The 16,082-nt window shown below is 35.0% G+C and overlaps 2 protein-coding genes across 3 annotated transcripts; one reads left to right on the forward strand and one right to left on the reverse strand.

Annotated features, from left to right (window-relative positions):
• Nucleotides 1-305: 305 nt before the first annotated feature.
• On the forward strand, nucleotides 306-11,373 carry LOC142619524 (nuclear transport factor 2). Of its 2 annotated transcripts, none has more exons than XM_075792653.1 (9): nucleotides 306-657; nucleotides 776-910; nucleotides 6,463-6,775; nucleotides 7,413-7,696; nucleotides 8,318-8,504; nucleotides 9,033-9,154; nucleotides 9,232-9,297; nucleotides 9,781-9,862; nucleotides 10,764-11,373. In XM_075792653.1, the coding sequence occupies exons 1-9, from the start codon at nucleotides 619-621 to the stop codon at nucleotides 10,907-10,909; spliced, it is 1,374 nt and encodes a 457-aa protein (XP_075648768.1). In that variant the 5' UTR covers nucleotides 306-618; the 3' UTR covers nucleotides 10,910-11,373. The 2 variants fall into 2 exon arrangements, with proteins under 2 accessions (XP_075648768.1, XP_075648769.1); XM_075792654.1 differs by having other exon boundaries at nucleotides 308-657; nucleotides 9,781-9,856.
• Nucleotides 11,374-12,023: 650 nt separating this feature from the next.
• Nucleotides 12,024-14,978, reverse strand: LOC142619526 (uncharacterized). Its single transcript, XM_075792655.1, has 4 exons — nucleotides 14,736-14,978; nucleotides 13,100-14,003; nucleotides 12,547-12,719; nucleotides 12,024-12,427 (listed from the first exon to the last, which is right to left on the reverse strand). The coding sequence occupies exons 2-4, from the start codon at nucleotides 13,946-13,948 to the stop codon at nucleotides 12,301-12,303; spliced, it is 1,149 nt and encodes a 382-aa protein (XP_075648770.1). The 5' UTR covers nucleotides 13,949-14,003; nucleotides 14,736-14,978; the 3' UTR covers nucleotides 12,024-12,300.
• Nucleotides 14,979-16,082: the final 1,104 nt, after the last annotated feature.

The raw sequence follows: 16,082 nt of genomic DNA on the forward strand, positions 1-16,082 counted from the left end.
AACATCCTAGTTTAAGTACCGGCATGCTGTGCCTTACTTGACCACCTTCAAGATCAAATCTCAGCCGTTTATTCTATTATCTCATATCCCCAAGAAAAAAAAAAAAAAAATGATACCCATTTGTTTTTTTCTTCTTTTAAGAAAAGTCACAGCCGTTGATGCCATCTTTCTTTGATTATGTATTTGGACGGTCGTGATTTGGGCAGGTCTTTCTAAAGAGTGCCACTATCCTAATCCGACGGCTGTGGTTTCCTATTGTATTCCCCGGCAACATAGTATAAAAGCAGCGAAACAAAAAGGCAGACAAAGCAAACCAGTTTAGCAGACAGACAAAGCTCTCTTTCTCTCTCTCTCTTCCTCTTGGCAGATCTATCTTCAATCCAAACAAGTCTTCTCATTTCTCTTTTTCGCTCATCTTTCTCTCTCTAAAACCTCTCTCTCTCTCTCTAACATAATTTAATCTTCTTTATTTTATATTATCTGAAAAAAATCTCCACGCACTGGTTATTTCTTTGAACTGTGTTTTCTTGGGCTCACAAAAAAAAAAAGCTACAGTTTCATCCAAAACCCTAGTTGTTTGTAGATTAGGGTTTGTAATCTACAAAGTGACTGTGGAAAATGGCCTCTTCATATCAAGGCCCTGTCACTGCAGCTCAGGTGTTTATATTATATATATATATATATATATATATATTTATATGTGGTTGTGTGTGTCTTGTTTTTGTTTAAGGTTGTGTGCATTTTAATGGTTTTTGTGTATTACATGTATATACAGGTGGGGTCGTACTTTGTGACACAGTACTATCAGATTCTTAAGCAACAGCCTGAACTTGTTCACCAGTTCTACTCCGCTGACAGCATCATGGTTCGGATCGATGGAGATTCTACCCAGAAAGCCTCTGAAATCCTAGTAAACTAATCTTTCTCTAACTATTTACTATAATATATACGTTCCTTCTTTGCATGCTCGATTTTATTTCTGTGCATTCTAGTTGTGGTTTGATTGATTCTTGTGGGTTTTTATTTTTATTTTTTTCATTTTGTTTGAGGAAATGTGTAAATCGGACTTGGTAAAAGTATTCTCACTTGGGTTTGTGTTTGTATGTGTTTTTAATGGAATCATTACTATGAAGCTTGGATTCTTGGTTTTAATTAGGATTGAATCAAAATGAATGAAAAAAAAGGAAGGTAAATAAATGCTTATAGCTGTGATTAATCATGTTATGGGCTGGTAGGTTGATATTCTGATTTTCTTTTTATGGTAAAAAGTTGGTGCGTATTTCTTTTTCTACTTTTGTTGTGTGGTGGTTAATTTAGATTCTTTTTGTATTGCATAATCATGTGATGTGAATGTGGGGGAGGGATTCAGGGTCACCGATAACAATTTCTACTACTAGACAAGATAACTTGATGGGCTTTCTTCTATGGTTGTGGACAAGGTCACTAGGATTATCTTTTAGAATTTACAAAATCAGACGTATTGGTTTACATGCCTGAGATCCATGGTTGGAAAAAAAGTTAATACATATAACAAATGTTATAAGTTTTTGGAATATTGATAAGAACAATTTACACTCCTGTAATTTCTACACTTGTTTTGGTATTTAGGGTGTATTCTTTTTATCTGCATCCAAACAAGCCTGAAATGGGTTGATATGAGTGTCATGTTCAGAAGTGCCAAATTTTTGGTGGTAGAAGATCTGTGCAAATCATAGATTTCTCTTCTATTTGGCTTTACATAGACTGTTTTAATTCCAGATTTTTTTTTCTTGTTCATGTGTATAATTAAAAATTGGCATGTGGTTCTGGAGAGGAGCACAAAATGACATATTTACATCTTGACTTTTCGACACTTCTTTTGATCAGAAAGGCTATGTTGATATTATTTTTTTTGGGTGGGATGGTTTTGAGATGACATGTAGCATTAATGGGCACAAAAGGCACTTGAGAATCTTCGCTTTTTTTTTCTTCTTTTTGATAATTAAGAGAATAATTATTAGAATGAAGGATTGCTCAAATGCAAGATCCCTTAAAGAATCACTCATGGACTCTCATTAGGTCCAACAAATCAACATTGGAAGTAAATGACATCCCCCAATCATTGCATTTGAAGCAAGATTTTCACCAAGAAGTTCTTAGCGTTCATTAATTTACATAAACTATAGTACTACAGGTCAATTCATTCTCTTCAGTTCTTGTATAAGTCGAGTGGAATTCTATACCCCAAGGGGTAGCCCAGTTGGTTGTGGATTACTCCTCATTAAACTGAGGTCACTAATTCGAATCTCCTTTTCCCCCTTCCCTTAAGCGAAAACTTATTTAAAAAAAAGTTGGGTGGTACTGTAGGTTTGAATTATGTGGCTAATACATCCAAGTAGTTTAATTTTGAAAACAAATGTGTCAAACAGTGCAATCTAGATGGGGGAGAGAGAAATACTTTTATGATTAAGTGTGTGTTTGGATGTGGATTAAAATTATAAATTATTTCACTATTCAACTTATTTTTGTTACTATTCATGGGTCTCATTGCACTTTTTGGCATTATTTATAGGTCCCACTGTACTATTTCAACTAATTTTTACCTTTATTTACAATACTTTCAGCAATAAGTTTTCAGTTTCAGCAAAATAAGTGGTATTCAAACAGACCCTAAGTGTACAGATTGGGAAACATTACTGAAGTTCTTTGACGTTCATGCTAGAATAAGTTTTCATAATTAACGTTGGAATCATTCTAAATAAATTTATTCAATCCTAATCAATTCATTCCTGATTCAAACATTACCAAAATCAAAGGTGTGGTTTATGAAATGTCTCAGCTGTTAAAAAATGCGTGATATTCCTTTTCTTTTTGATAGGTAAATGCACAATAATTTCGCAAAATAATGAAATTATGATAACATGTTAACATTAACTTAGATGGAGTTGATTAGGTACGATGATAAATATGATGAAAATAAATTATTATTTTGGCTCATGCCACTTTTGAGTTTAATAAAAAATGAATTTATATGTTACAAACGCATGTTAATTTGATTTATTTAGTTTGCTTTATTAAATATTTAACTTGAGTAATAATTAATTTAGTCATTAGTTGAATATATTTTAAATTTATAGTGAATGTATATTTTTATATGTATATCTATAAATTTATCTTTATTTTTATAAATTTCATTAGGTGTTTGTGTATCTTACGATACATGATATAGAAAAAAAAATCGATTCACATTCATGTTTTGACAACTATGATTATAATTGGTAAGAAAGTGCTTATTTTGGAATGCCCATCTTTTGGGGATTTTAGTTTCCAGAAATGAGATTACTTCATACAACCCAGCTTTGAGGTATTTGCCAGAACCACTTTCCTTGAACAATTAAGTTACTTAAAAAAAATTGTGATTGTGAAATAATCATTTTAGGGGAATGAGGATAAATAAATCAAACCAGGACCTTGTAAGCTCATTTTCTTGTATCTCACCCTCATGTCCCACAATATAGTCCGAAATTCGACTAGGAAACTTGTGGATGATATAACCTTAAAATCTTGTCTCATTCTTAGGAAATTTATCTATACATTGCAGTTCATCATTGTATTCCATTTTCTCAAAATTATCAGATTTAAGAGGAAGGTTGTCTTTGCATGTATTTTCCCAAATTGCTACATTATTCTTGATACAAATTGCTACTTTATACTTGATAAAAATTGTACAACCTATTTTCTGAGGATTCCCCTAATTAGTCAACCCCTTCATTATGCTACATTTCCCAATCTTTGTTGTGTATCTGTTCTTTGGTACAGTTATTTGGTGTGACAAGAGGTGCAAAGTGGAACTTCTTGATTGGCCTGATGCCCCTTGTCTCCTCTCTTCTTTATATTGTTTTGATAGGTAAGTAATGCACTTTTATTAATTAGAGAGAAGAACTTTTGAGTTCATGATGATGAACACAAAGGAGCAAAAATACAAAATACAAAAGTATTATGGATAGTCTAAGCGAAGCTAGAAACTCAAGAATGGGTAAGAAATTAGTTGAACGCCAAAATCTGGACCAATCAAAAGCAGTGCGGTGACACACTCTTTTTAATTGATCCTAAGAGACTTTAGTGTCCTCAAACAAACTACAGTTCCGCTCCTTTCAAACAGTTCACATCAAACAACCCAGTATCAACTACCAAACTCCAAACATCAGAGCCATGCTTCCCGAACCAATTCCTCCAACCAAACAATAAGCTTGCAACAGACCCTGGCATGATCCAATGGACCCCAATCGGAAACACATCCCCCGAGAGAATAAATATGATGAAGAAAAGAGAAGGCTGCCTCAAGTTCCCAATCTTGAAAATCTCTATGAAACCTCAAGTTCCAACTCCTATTATCCCCATCCACCTTATTATTATAAGTAACAAAAGTTTATTAATCAAAAAAGAGAAATTCCAGGTACACTGGTGGTGTACTTGAGTCACAATACATCAATCTCTCAAATTACAAAGGTGTAAAAATCTAAAAAATTTGAATAGGGAAAAGATTAAAGGCAATACTCCAATCCAGAAAAGAGTGAAGAAGAAGAGATTTAATCTTGTGGATAGACTGTTCATTTCCCTCAGAGCATCTCACATTCCGTTCCTGCCAAAGACACCAACCCTCCAGAAAACTATATTTCAATGTTTACCAAAAGGACCTTGCCAAGTTGAGAATAAATCAGTGACGCTCTGTGGCATAACCCATAGAGACCAAAGAAATTCCACACCATTGTCCATAGCTCAAAAGCTATGGGACAACGAAGTAAAAGATATTCTACCGACTCTCCACTCCTTTTGCACATAAAGTGCCAATCCACAGCTGTATCACCTCTATTCCATAAGTTGTCAATAGTCAAAATCTTTCCTAAGGATGCAGTCCAAGAAAAGAAAGCTACCCTAGGAGGGATCTTTGAGTGCCACACAGGCTTCCACAGAAAAAGAATGCCAGGAGTTGAGGAAAGGGTGAAATGGTACTCACACACCTTAAAACCCTTACTTTGTGCTGACTTCCAACAAAGTTTGTGATGTGATATCCCTCACCTTAAGTGGCATTGAATATATAAGGTTGATAAAAGCAGTCAAAGGTTGCAACTCCCAATCTTGTATAGCTCTAGAAAATTGTATGTCCCAATGCAGCATTGGTTAGGAAAATGCATGACTTCTGCTATGGAGGACTCCTTATTATGTCTAAAGCTATAAAGTTCCGGGAGGGCCTCTTGAAGGGTGCAATCCCCACACCACATAGGGATCCAAACCATTAGATATAAAAGCTTCCTTATCTGCTGAGCACGCAAAGAGAATAGGGTAAAGAAGTTTAAGAGGAATATCCCCAGCTTACTGATCATGCCAAAATTGAATACGATTACCCACTCCAACTTCAAAAGCCACATGGAAAGAGAATCTATCCCAGATGTGCTTATAAGGGGTGATCTCTCTTCAATGTTTAGAGGCTTTTTCTCCCACTGCTGTGTGCTTTGGGAGGAGAACAAAACCTTGAGGGTCTAGGATTCAAAGCAGAAAATATTTACAAAATCGAGGCGAGGTCATTATATCCTGGCCCTGCTCTTATACTACACAATAATCCACACCCCATGAGCCCCCTACTTTGGTACTTGGGCCCCCATATTGTCTTCCCAATATTTGTTGCCATAAATGACATGCTTCATGCCCAAACCTCCATAACCATTTCCCTAGTAATGCTTGATTAAAACACACAATCCTCCTGTCCCCCAAGCCACCAACCTCAATAAGTGAACAAACCTTATCTTGCCAGTTGCCACCAAGGAGCATTTAAACTCCTCCTCTGAAGTCCCCCACAACAAATTCCTCTTAATTATTTCAAGTTTATCTGCCACAGATTTCAAGATGGTCAAAAGAGTTAAGTATTATCTTGGAAGAATTGACAGAGTACTCTTCAACCAAGTGAGTCTACCTTCCTTTGATAAGTAAAGTATCTTCCAACCAGAGAGTTTCCATTCCATCTTTTCCAAAATGGGATTCCAATTGAAGTTTCCTTCAACGGAGCACCCAAAGGCATTCCCAAATATTTTGTTGTTAAACTATCCACTCTGTGACAAATAATACTTGCTAATGCATCCATGCTACCGACAGCTTCAAAACAAATCAGATCCATCTTTTGACGTATAGCAAGTGTTCCCAAGAAGCATCACAAAATAAAATGGTGTCATCAGCAAAAGATATGAAATGCTCATCAGTTGTTTTTAATCTACATGTCACCAAATTGCAATTTTCTTGGATTATTCTATATCTAGTGAAAATATGATCTATAATATATTTTGGTGGTTGATCTTTTCAGATGCAATCAGACTTTCCTTAAATTTTTCTGTTGCCAACTGTTTTTGCATTGTGACTTGATACATTTCTTATTTTATTTTATTTTTTGTTTCTTTTTCATGTTAATTTATAATTTTCCCCCCTCTGCAGGAAATTCATACGCTTATCATGTCATTGAGTTTCACTTCAATTGAGGTCAAGACATTAAATTCCATTGATTCTTGGAATCGAGGTGTTCTGGTAATGGTTTCAGGATTGGTTAGAGCAAGGGAATTTAGTGGACGGAGGAAATTTGTTCAGACCTTTTTTCTTGCTCCTCAAGAGAAAGGTTACTTTGTTCTTAATGATATTTTCCAGTTCAATGAAGATGATGAAATTATCTATCAACATCAAGCACCTATTCCATCAGAACGCCAGTTTGATACACAACTGAATGCTTCTAGCCCTCTTCCAGAGCCGCCAGGTAATGCAGCTGCTTTGCTATAAGAATTGTTAATTACTAGATATATGAAATTTGAGCCCAGTAGGTTTCATATGCAATTTGCATTGCTCTACAATGAGTTTAAACAATTATATGCGTATTGGACTCATTGTACAGTGTAGATGTCCATTTAAATTAGCCAACAAGTTTCTAGTTTCCTATTCTTGGGTGTTTGAACTCATCCAAACTTTTCCCAGTCTTAGACTATGGAAATTGACTTGGCATGTCACAGTTATTGTGAACGAAAAAGGATCAATTTGTGTTTGGTCCCATGTAAGTGTTGGGGTTATTTATACCATCATGATTCTTTTTGCCTTTACTTATTTAAGGTGCATTATCAAGTCATCAGTAATATTGCTAGTTGGGGAAGCATAGTTTATTTGGTGAACTGTGTGCATTTATTTCCTTCTTGTCATGTAACGTAGATATTTTCATAAATTCTTGGTTGAAAAAATAAAGTTGTTTATAAACTTGGAGTAATTTTCTTGTTCCTTTTTCCCTGAAATCATCAACTTGTGGCTGTTCTAGATTGTTTAGTAGGAGAAATGTTGCATTTTTGTATTTATTTTTTTCCATGTCTATTTTTTTGGGGGATTATTTTAACCCAGTGGTATTGCAGTTTCTGACTATGTTTTGGAGGAAGAGGCCCGGGATTATGTTGATTCAATCCATATAGAAGAAGATCCAGTTGATAAGTATAGTCTCCCAGAGCAACAACATCAATATAGTCTCCCAGAGCAACAGCTGCAAGAGGATCATGAAACTGAAATTGTGGTGGATGAAACTCCTGCAGAGGAGACATCTGCTTCACTTCAAAGTGTGGTAAACACTGTGCATGAAGCCCCAGCTGTAGCTGTGGAGGAGCCTGTGGGAGAGCCACTGAAGAAAACTTATGCTTCTATTGTATGTACCTGTTTTGTTACTCTGGAGTGTGTGTGTGGTGGATGGTGGGTGGTGGTTTACACCTGTGCCACTCTGTTTTCTATTTCAAATGTACTGCTGAATTGTTGTTTTGCCATTATGTCTCAGGATGTGTTTGTTTCCTGCACGTGCCTTTGGATTTGCTACTTTTCCTTTATTGAAGGTTTATGCGAGTTTGGTTTGCACATGTTTGAATGTTCTTCATATACCTGACATGATCAAAAGACATTTTGTTCATTAATCAATTGGGGATGGATTCATTAGTAAAAAGCATCTGTGTCAGAGAGAAACTGGGGTTGGAGAAGATATATGCAAATTTAAAATAAATAAAAAGCATCAATGGGACCATGCATGGGAGTTAACACGAGAAGAATTGGGTGTTTTCCATTGATTCAGATTTGTGCATGGGAGGAGTGGAACCCATATTGATATGTATTTTGTTTGTAGGTATTTTGTTTGTTTGTGTGTGTATGTGTTTTTGTATATATATACCTTTACTAAAACCAGATCCATCATTAATCGAAATTTGGAATTTATTAGTTTCTGTCGGTTTAATTAACTTATATATTACGTGTTGCGTTTTTAATGGTTGGAACTTGCTAGCTGCGAGTTTCTAGAGGGCAGCCTGCATCATCAGCAGCCGGCCAGCCATCTTTAAACAGAAGTTTCCCTACTGCTTCAGAGTGGAATCATACACCACAGCCTGCTGCTCAGCAGTCAAACTCTGCATTGTCATATGTGCCTGAATATGCGGCAGAGGCAGTGGAGGAGGGTCTGACAATGGAAGAAGGTCTAGTTCTTGATACATGTTATTAAAATTTATCATTTATTTTTTGATGACATTATAGCATTAACTTTATTGCTGGTCTTGGGCTCTGTACTCTGTAGTGTTTGTCCTTCCCCTGTTATTGCATTCTACAATGTATCATTTAATTAGCTCAATTGGCATCTCCTAGTATTCCCAATAGAGACATCTAGTGTTCAACTCCCATCACCCCCAACTATTGATTTATCAAAAAAAAAAATATTTGTTTAAGTAATATTTAGTTGGACATATGGGCTGGGTCCTCCTGTCCAAATAATAATTTACTTATAAAAAAGTTATATATATGTTATTTGGGGACCATTTGATTGGTTCAAATTCCAATAGTTGTTGTGTGATGTGCCAATATTTCACGTGAAATTTTGAGGATTCCATTTATGAGAGTACACTTGTACTTGAATTTCAGACTTGGAAGGTTATCTCATGTAAATAAGTTGATATGTTTGAGCATTTTCATTTCTGAAGCATTAAGTTGATTCTTCATCTTCCTTCCAGATGAACCAAAATCTGTTTACGTGAGAAACTTGCCTCCTACGATTACTGAAGAAGAAATTGAGCAGGAATTCAAGGACTTTGGCAAAATTATACCTGATGGTGTCTTTATTAGGTTACGCAAGGTGGGATTTTCTTTCTTGATAGTGACTTCGTTGTATGTGACCTTGTGAGCAGCTAAAATAGCAATTGATTTATACAGGAAGTTGGAGTTTGCTATGCCTTTGTTGAGTTCGAGGACCTTATTGGTGTTCAAAATGCACTCAAGGTTTGTATTTCTCTCTCTCTTTTTTTAATCTTTAAATATATTTGAAAAAGTCTTCAAGGTATTGTAGTGAATATCCAAAGTATTTGGTAATATTTTATTGATATTTTGTGTTACAACTTAAATATAACATGGATGCATATCAGGCATCTTATCTATTGAAGCTTATGGAAAACTAAATAAATTAGGTTTTTAATACTTGCAGAATTTGTTATTATTATTATTTCCATGCAATGTGAATAGAACAGTAAATTGGGATTTTGATTATTATTACCTGAAAGTTGTAATATTTTATTCCATTTTTTCTTTATATTTTATAGTGCCTGAAAGAACCAGCCTGTCTTATGTGTTGTAATTTTTTTATCTTCAATAATCTATTGAAATTTTGCAATGATTTGTATTTTAAAAATTTTGCAATGAATTATATTTTAAATGTCAATTCTATAAAATACTGCTATCTGGGCCTAAATTTGTTTCTCTTTGTAGGCATCTCCGATACAGTTGGCTGGAAGGCAAGTCTACATTGAGGAAAGGAGACCAAACAGCAGTGGCATTTCTCGAGGTGGAAGTATGTGCCTTTTATCTATTCCTCTAATTCGTATTATCAAAAAATCAGGCGTAGTTGGAGATGTCTTAAAAATTGTACTCCAACAAATGTATTTCTTATGGATTATTTGTTCTTTGATCTCATGCTTTATGTAGTTTCAAATGTTGAATTGCAAACTGCTTTTATGTCAGTTTGGCTGAAATTATATCTTTAAAATAAATCAACTTATATAAAATAAAATCTTTTGAATAATAAGGATAAATGTGCTTTATTCCCAAATTTTTTTGGGGTTGGCTTTGGATTCTTAACCGATTAGACTATATGGGCCACACGGATTCTTACCAAAAAAATCTTTTTGGAATATAAAGAGCAACTGTCAGAATTATTTTTCATAGAAAAGACGGATTATATTTTTATATATAGTTGTTACATGATGCGCGAAAATATTTTTGTACAAAATAAGTGTTCCAAAAACCAAGAGACTAGAAAGGAGAGGGACATGGAAATTTTTATGGCGGTACATTGGCATTTTTGACACAATGGTGATGAAGTAGTGGTTATTAGCTTCTGCAATGTGGTAGCAATGATAACAAGTCATGGTTATCTTAGTAACAAACACCTCATTCCAGAATAGGCAATATCTGCTGTCTACTAGTCTACTAGGATCAAATTCTTACTGTAATAAATTATTTTCCTTACAGTTGATGTCCAGGATTCATTGATACTTAAGAAATTTATGGGCCAAATTAGATCTTACATATGGTTGAAGCTAATTCAACTTTCGTGCTTTTATAGCAGTCATTTTCCTTGTGGCATGGTGTTCTTGGAGTAGCCAATTGTTATTCGTCTGTTTTGTTGTAGTGTAATTGAAATGACGTTGAATTTGTGTATATTAACATCTATTTTGAATTGCCATAACCAGGACGGGGGGGAAGAGGAAGAGGCAGTTACCAAACAGAGGCTCCAAGGGGGCGTTTTGGTTCACGGAGTCTGGGCAGGGGAAGCTATCTGGATGGTGGTGACAACAGAATAAGAGGCAATGATTTTTATCAGCGTGGTTCACGATGAGATGAAAAGCCTTAGGCGATAAGCATCTAATGATGGGCAGAAGTTTTCTGAGGGCAGAACTATCCGTGGGTCAAAGCTACTAGTCTGATCTGATGGGTGATTTGAGCTATTTAGGCTCATAAGTTTTGCCGAGAAAACATTTTCCTTCTGATGGTTTCAGGAAAATATGTTGTACTTTTTTGAGGTGTGCAATTTTACATGAATGGCAGTGGTGAGAGACTTGCTTGTGTTGTTTCTTGTGTGGGAATAGCTATGTTGTTTTTCCCCTTGATTGGGTTTTATCATGCAATTCAAGTGGGAATTTTTTTGGCATTATATGTCCCATGCTTTCAGGAAAACAAGTGCTTAATGATTGACTTTCTGATCTTAGAAATCATACTTTACCCTTCTAGATTCTCTTATATCAAAATATCATCTTTGTTGTTTATAAGAGTGAACAATCTGATATCAATCTTGTTTCCTCTTGTTGATTGTCATGATCTTCTAATCAGCTGGTACAGCAATTTTGGTTGGTTCCATGATTGACCTTAAATTCAAGAATTTTGTGCTCCAAGTCGTTGTCCAGGAATTCCCAAAAAGAAGCTGCTGCTTCTGCTCGTATGGGACATTGGCAAGGGAAAAAGGTTTTTCCCTAAACTAGTTTGGAGAGAATTTTCGAACTCATTATATATCTTTATAGTGAGTGAATTTGAAAAATCTAACTTTTTCATTGCATGTTCTTATTATATGTTTTTATGCTTGCAAAATTTCAAAAATATCAAAGATCAATTGTTATGTTATCAATTAAATATTTAAATTTCAAGTTTTTGTGATCTAAAATTATGTATAAAGTATAAGTTTATCGAATGCGTTGTAAATAACATTTGATTTGAATGAAATTTGATATGCATGTAAAGAATATAATGAATATGCAATTTAATGGTTATATTTTTAAAATTCAAACTTAATAAAAATATATATGAAGAGTTTGAAGGATTTCTCTTCAAATAAGTTTGGAGAGAAACCTTGTTTGTGGTGAGGGACCTCTATCTTTTGTTTTCCAGAAGATGATATAATGGAGAAAGTAACCCAGGTATTATTTAGATTTTTTTGTTCATGCATAAACTTTAAATCATGACAACGAAGAATTCTGGATAATATTTATATTCATTGTATTTTTCGTTCATTTGGTAGTTTCCTTCCTGATAAGTGTTTTTGGGGCAAAACATTGGCATGGCTAAACATTAGCACCGTATAGTTTGCATCGTGTTCCAACTATAGCTACCCAACACCTTCATTTGATATACAAGCCACTGGCAAGATCATCCTGGAAAACCCATCTCCTCCTGTCAACCAATGATATGGCTTCAACGTCTTGATGCTTTATCAGTCCACGTGCTTTGATCCACAATTTAAGCACTCGCAGAAGCCACGGCTCCATGAAAATGTGATGGCATGGCTTCAACATCTTTTGGCACGTCACATTCTTCATATTCCTCTGTATCCCAGAGGAAGCTAGCATATGCTGCTTGAACGTGGCTGAAACCAAGAATCACAGATTATACAGTGTGGCATAGTGCATACCAAGTACTTGCACTAGAAAATTAAAATAGCATCCTGAAGTATGTAAATTTTTGTATTCAATGGAGTACACATACCTATCTTCAGGAGAAGCTTGAACTGCTCGTTCAAAGTAGCTTAAAGCCCTGTCTTGGTCATGATGTAGCTCCCATATTAGCTTAGCATACTGTGATAAAATTTCACCATCCTTTGGATCTGCTAGGATAGCACGAGAGTAGTACTCTTCGGCGCACTGAAGGTCCCCCTTTGACTGTCAAAATAATGTGTTAAGCATTGCTAACAAGTAACAATGCCCCAGTGAAGCAGAGTATCGTTTATAAATTTTGTCATTCCCTTGTCAAAATTTAGCTTTAGCTTCTAAAAAGGTTCTTCTAGCTTGTGATATGATAATTGCTTCTTCAGTATCTAGTTGTCCATCATTGCAATATGTCTTATATATTGATATGCCTTATCATTACAAATGTCAAGAAAAGCAGTATGTCCAATGGAAGCAAAATGTTAAATCATTATGACAAAAATTTCATCAGAGTAACTATATTGGTGTGATTTAAGAAAAGCACAAATCTTAGCATCGGTTTTAATCAACAAGAAAAGAAACTAATGGGTAAATAAAGAGAGAACAAAACTAACCTTGTACAAAAATTTAGCATAATTTCTCAGAAACAAAGGGTTGCCAGGATTTTTCTTCACCATCCTCTTATAATACTCTTCAACTCCTTGGTTGTCCTCTCCGTTGAAATCTCCACCGCCACCTTGGTTGTCCTCTCCTGAGTTGAAATCTCCACCGCCACAACGACGTCCTCGACCACCATTACCGCCACCACCACTGGCATCACAAATGCCAATCCCTCTTGCAAGAAACATCCCTTGATCAAGAAGCTCCTTTTCATCTCCAAAACCCGTATTCCAAATTTGATCCTTAACATTCACCTCTTCAGTCAAAATCATGCTGTTCGTTTTGATCTCCAAACTTAGAGTTTGTGCTCTCATAGCCATGATCCTCTCTTCTTCATCATCATCCTCTATATCACTCTTTTCTTCATCTTCTTCATCTTCATATTCACCTTTCGAATTATAAAATGAGAAAGATTGTATAGTTTGCAACATGGTGCACTTGGGTCTCACTGAAAACTTCTTGTGTAGGTTTGTTTCAATGTATTGGTCTTCTTTGGTGCTGCCAGAAACATAGGCTAGTCCTTCCAAGTTCCCATCAGACTGAGCTCTTTGAAAGCCTTTGTTCCGGTCGAGGTCAGCAATGGAGGGAGAGATTGGAGAGGAGTTGCATGAGAATGAGGAGAGGTTGAGAGAGCCAGTTTGGTGGAGTGCGAACTTGTTGTGGTTTTGGTGAATTGTAGGTGGTGGGTGCTTGATGATGACGGTATTGGTTTCATGGTGATTGCAGTTGTTGTGGCTGGGACTGTCTGAGAAGGATGGCAGGAGGGATCCAAGAACTGGTGTTGAAGAGCTTCTTAGCAGCATTTTTCTTTGTCAATATAAAGCTTTAGTGGTAGGCTTTTTTCTTGGATATTAAGACCTGTGGAGAGAAGAAAAGAAGAGGTTGAGACTGTCATAAAGGAAAACGTAAATGGGGACAAGGCAAAAGGAATAGAATGATTAGTATAGTTATCTTATTAATTTAGCAAGAGCAATTAATAAATTTGCCCTTTTTTTCAATAATAAATAAGTGTTCACAAGGATACGAGTGCCATTTTATGTATTTGGTTTTAACTAATATCACATTAAAATTACATGGTACCACCAACTGTTTACCTTAAAATAGTACTAAATTGTATTAGTATATGTATATGCATTAATTATAATAGGATTTGAATTTAAAATATTCATTTTATAATGATGATTACTCTTTATTATTAAAAAAACATGATTATTCCTAATTTGACAATAATTTTTACTCTTTACTATTAATTTAGATTCTTAACAATTATCAATTAAGCTTACGTGAACCACACACACAATTAAAACAGTTCTTAAATTACAATAAGAACACATCAGTCCAAAGAGAACACAGGAAAACAATTCTTGAAGGAAAAGAAAAGAACAATAGCATATAGAGAGTCATCCTCGATGAAGTATGGCATCGTGAAGGAGAGGAAAGGAACACAATTCACGAATTAAATAGTAGTTTATCGATGTAACATTATTCTTGTAACATAGTTGGAGAAGCAGAGTGCATATCTCATATCATAACAAGCTCCAAAAATTGCAGGAAAAATGGAAAGGAGGCTGAAACAGAAAGAAAACGTACCTCTTTTGAGACGTAGTAAGAGAGTAAAGCAATGATCTCAGAGTACTTCCAATGACCAAAAAAGTGGACAAGAAAAGAACATAGATTTTAGAAACTGAACCAATGAGTCCTTTACAGGGCCCTTTATATATTTATATATAAAGAGAAAGGAAGGCAATGTGATGCTTCCAACATCACACGTTAACTTTTGTTTGGTCCTCAAGAAAATTCAGGAGATAGAGATTTGAATGGTGGAGAAAGAGCAATGAAGCTAGGCAAAGAGAAAAATATCAGTTTTGTTTTCTTTCTTTAATAAAAGGTCCACGAGGGAGACCATACTATAAGGACCTTAACAGCCTGTATCTGCATACAAAGCTGTGGCGCGTGGGACCACGCTCCATAAGACTTTGACAGTTTGACCCTGAGTCCTTCTCTTCTAGACACGTTTAAAAATCTGAGCATATGTTGCTTGTTTGGTTTTGGTGCATGTTCTTTGAGAATCGTACCGGTGGCAAGTGTTGAGGTAAGATTGGACTAATCTTCACAATTGTTTAGAGTTTTTATATTTGTATTTGTGTGTGTGTGAGACGGTGGGAGTGAATAAGGACAGATTCGATAATGTCTATCCTATAATCATTGTAGCTCACACGTTTTCTCCTAGCACCATACTTGAGATGAGTTAAAAAAAGAAAAGAAAGAAGAAGTAATTTGACTAGCAGGATATTTAGTTCTAAGTGCCGCCAAAGGAATTAACGGCGTAATTCAATTTTTTTTTTGAATAAATAGTAATATTTATTAGAATATATATATACTTATAGTGTTTTAAGTTAGATTTATAATATATTATATAATCAGAGTACAATTACGAGATGGCTTAGCTTTTATAGTCGTAGAGGATTTCGGCATAACTGTATATATTACAAAGAAGTAAATGGCTTCGATGGACTATAACTGTCAGAAAAGCAATTCTGAGTTAATTAATTACCATGAATAGCTAAAAATTTAGTAATTTAACTATACCAAAAGTTATTTTATCTATTTTACCTACATACATGCTGCAGCAGTGAATCTATTTTAGCTTTCAACACAATAAAATAATATAAACATCACAATAAAATAATATATCTACTACCATAAAATAATACATCTCACTACAATAAAAACACCACAATAAAAAGTAACGTGAACGCAAAATAAAAAATTAATTTTTTTTTAGCTCTCATGAACAGTGCACATCTATCTGCATGCTTCTTTTTGATGTTTTGGTAGAGCTAAAATAGCTATATAGCTATTTAGCTCCACTGCTGCAAGTGCTCTAAGCCAAGAGAAAGGTACGCACACTAAAATAACTACAATCGTTTCCTTTAT

Source organism: Castanea sativa, chromosome 12 (assembly GCF_040712315.1).
Source record: "Castanea sativa cultivar Marrone di Chiusa Pesio chromosome 12, ASM4071231v1".
Lineage (NCBI taxonomy): Eukaryota > Viridiplantae > Streptophyta > Magnoliopsida > Fagales > Fagaceae > Castanea > Castanea sativa.

Bases quoted from the DNA above. Each gene is read 5' to 3' on its own strand.
- LOC142619524 (XM_075792653.1), top strand. From the start codon at position 619: ATGGCCTCTTCATATCAAGGCCCTGTCACTGCAGCTCAG. The intron at 9,155-9,231 runs GTGGGATTTTCT...TGATTTATACAG, and splicing joins TCTTTATTAGGTTACGCAAG to GAAGTTGGAGTTTGCTATGC. The intron at 9,863-10,763 runs GTATGTGCCTTT...TGCCATAACCAG, and splicing joins TGGCATTTCTCGAGGTGGAA to GACGGGGGGGAAGAGGAAGA.
- LOC142619526 (XM_075792655.1), bottom strand. From the start codon at position 13,948: ATGCTGCTAAGAAGCTCTTCAACACCAGTTCTTGGATCCCTCCTGCCA. The intron at 12,720-13,099 runs GTTAGTTTTGTT...TTATTTTGACAG, and splicing joins ATGCTAAATTTTTGTACAAG to TCAAAGGGGGACCTTCAGTG. The intron at 12,428-12,546 runs GTATGTGTACTC...TCTTGGTTTCAG, and splicing joins CAAGCTTCTCCTGAAGATAG to CCACGTTCAAGCAGCATATG.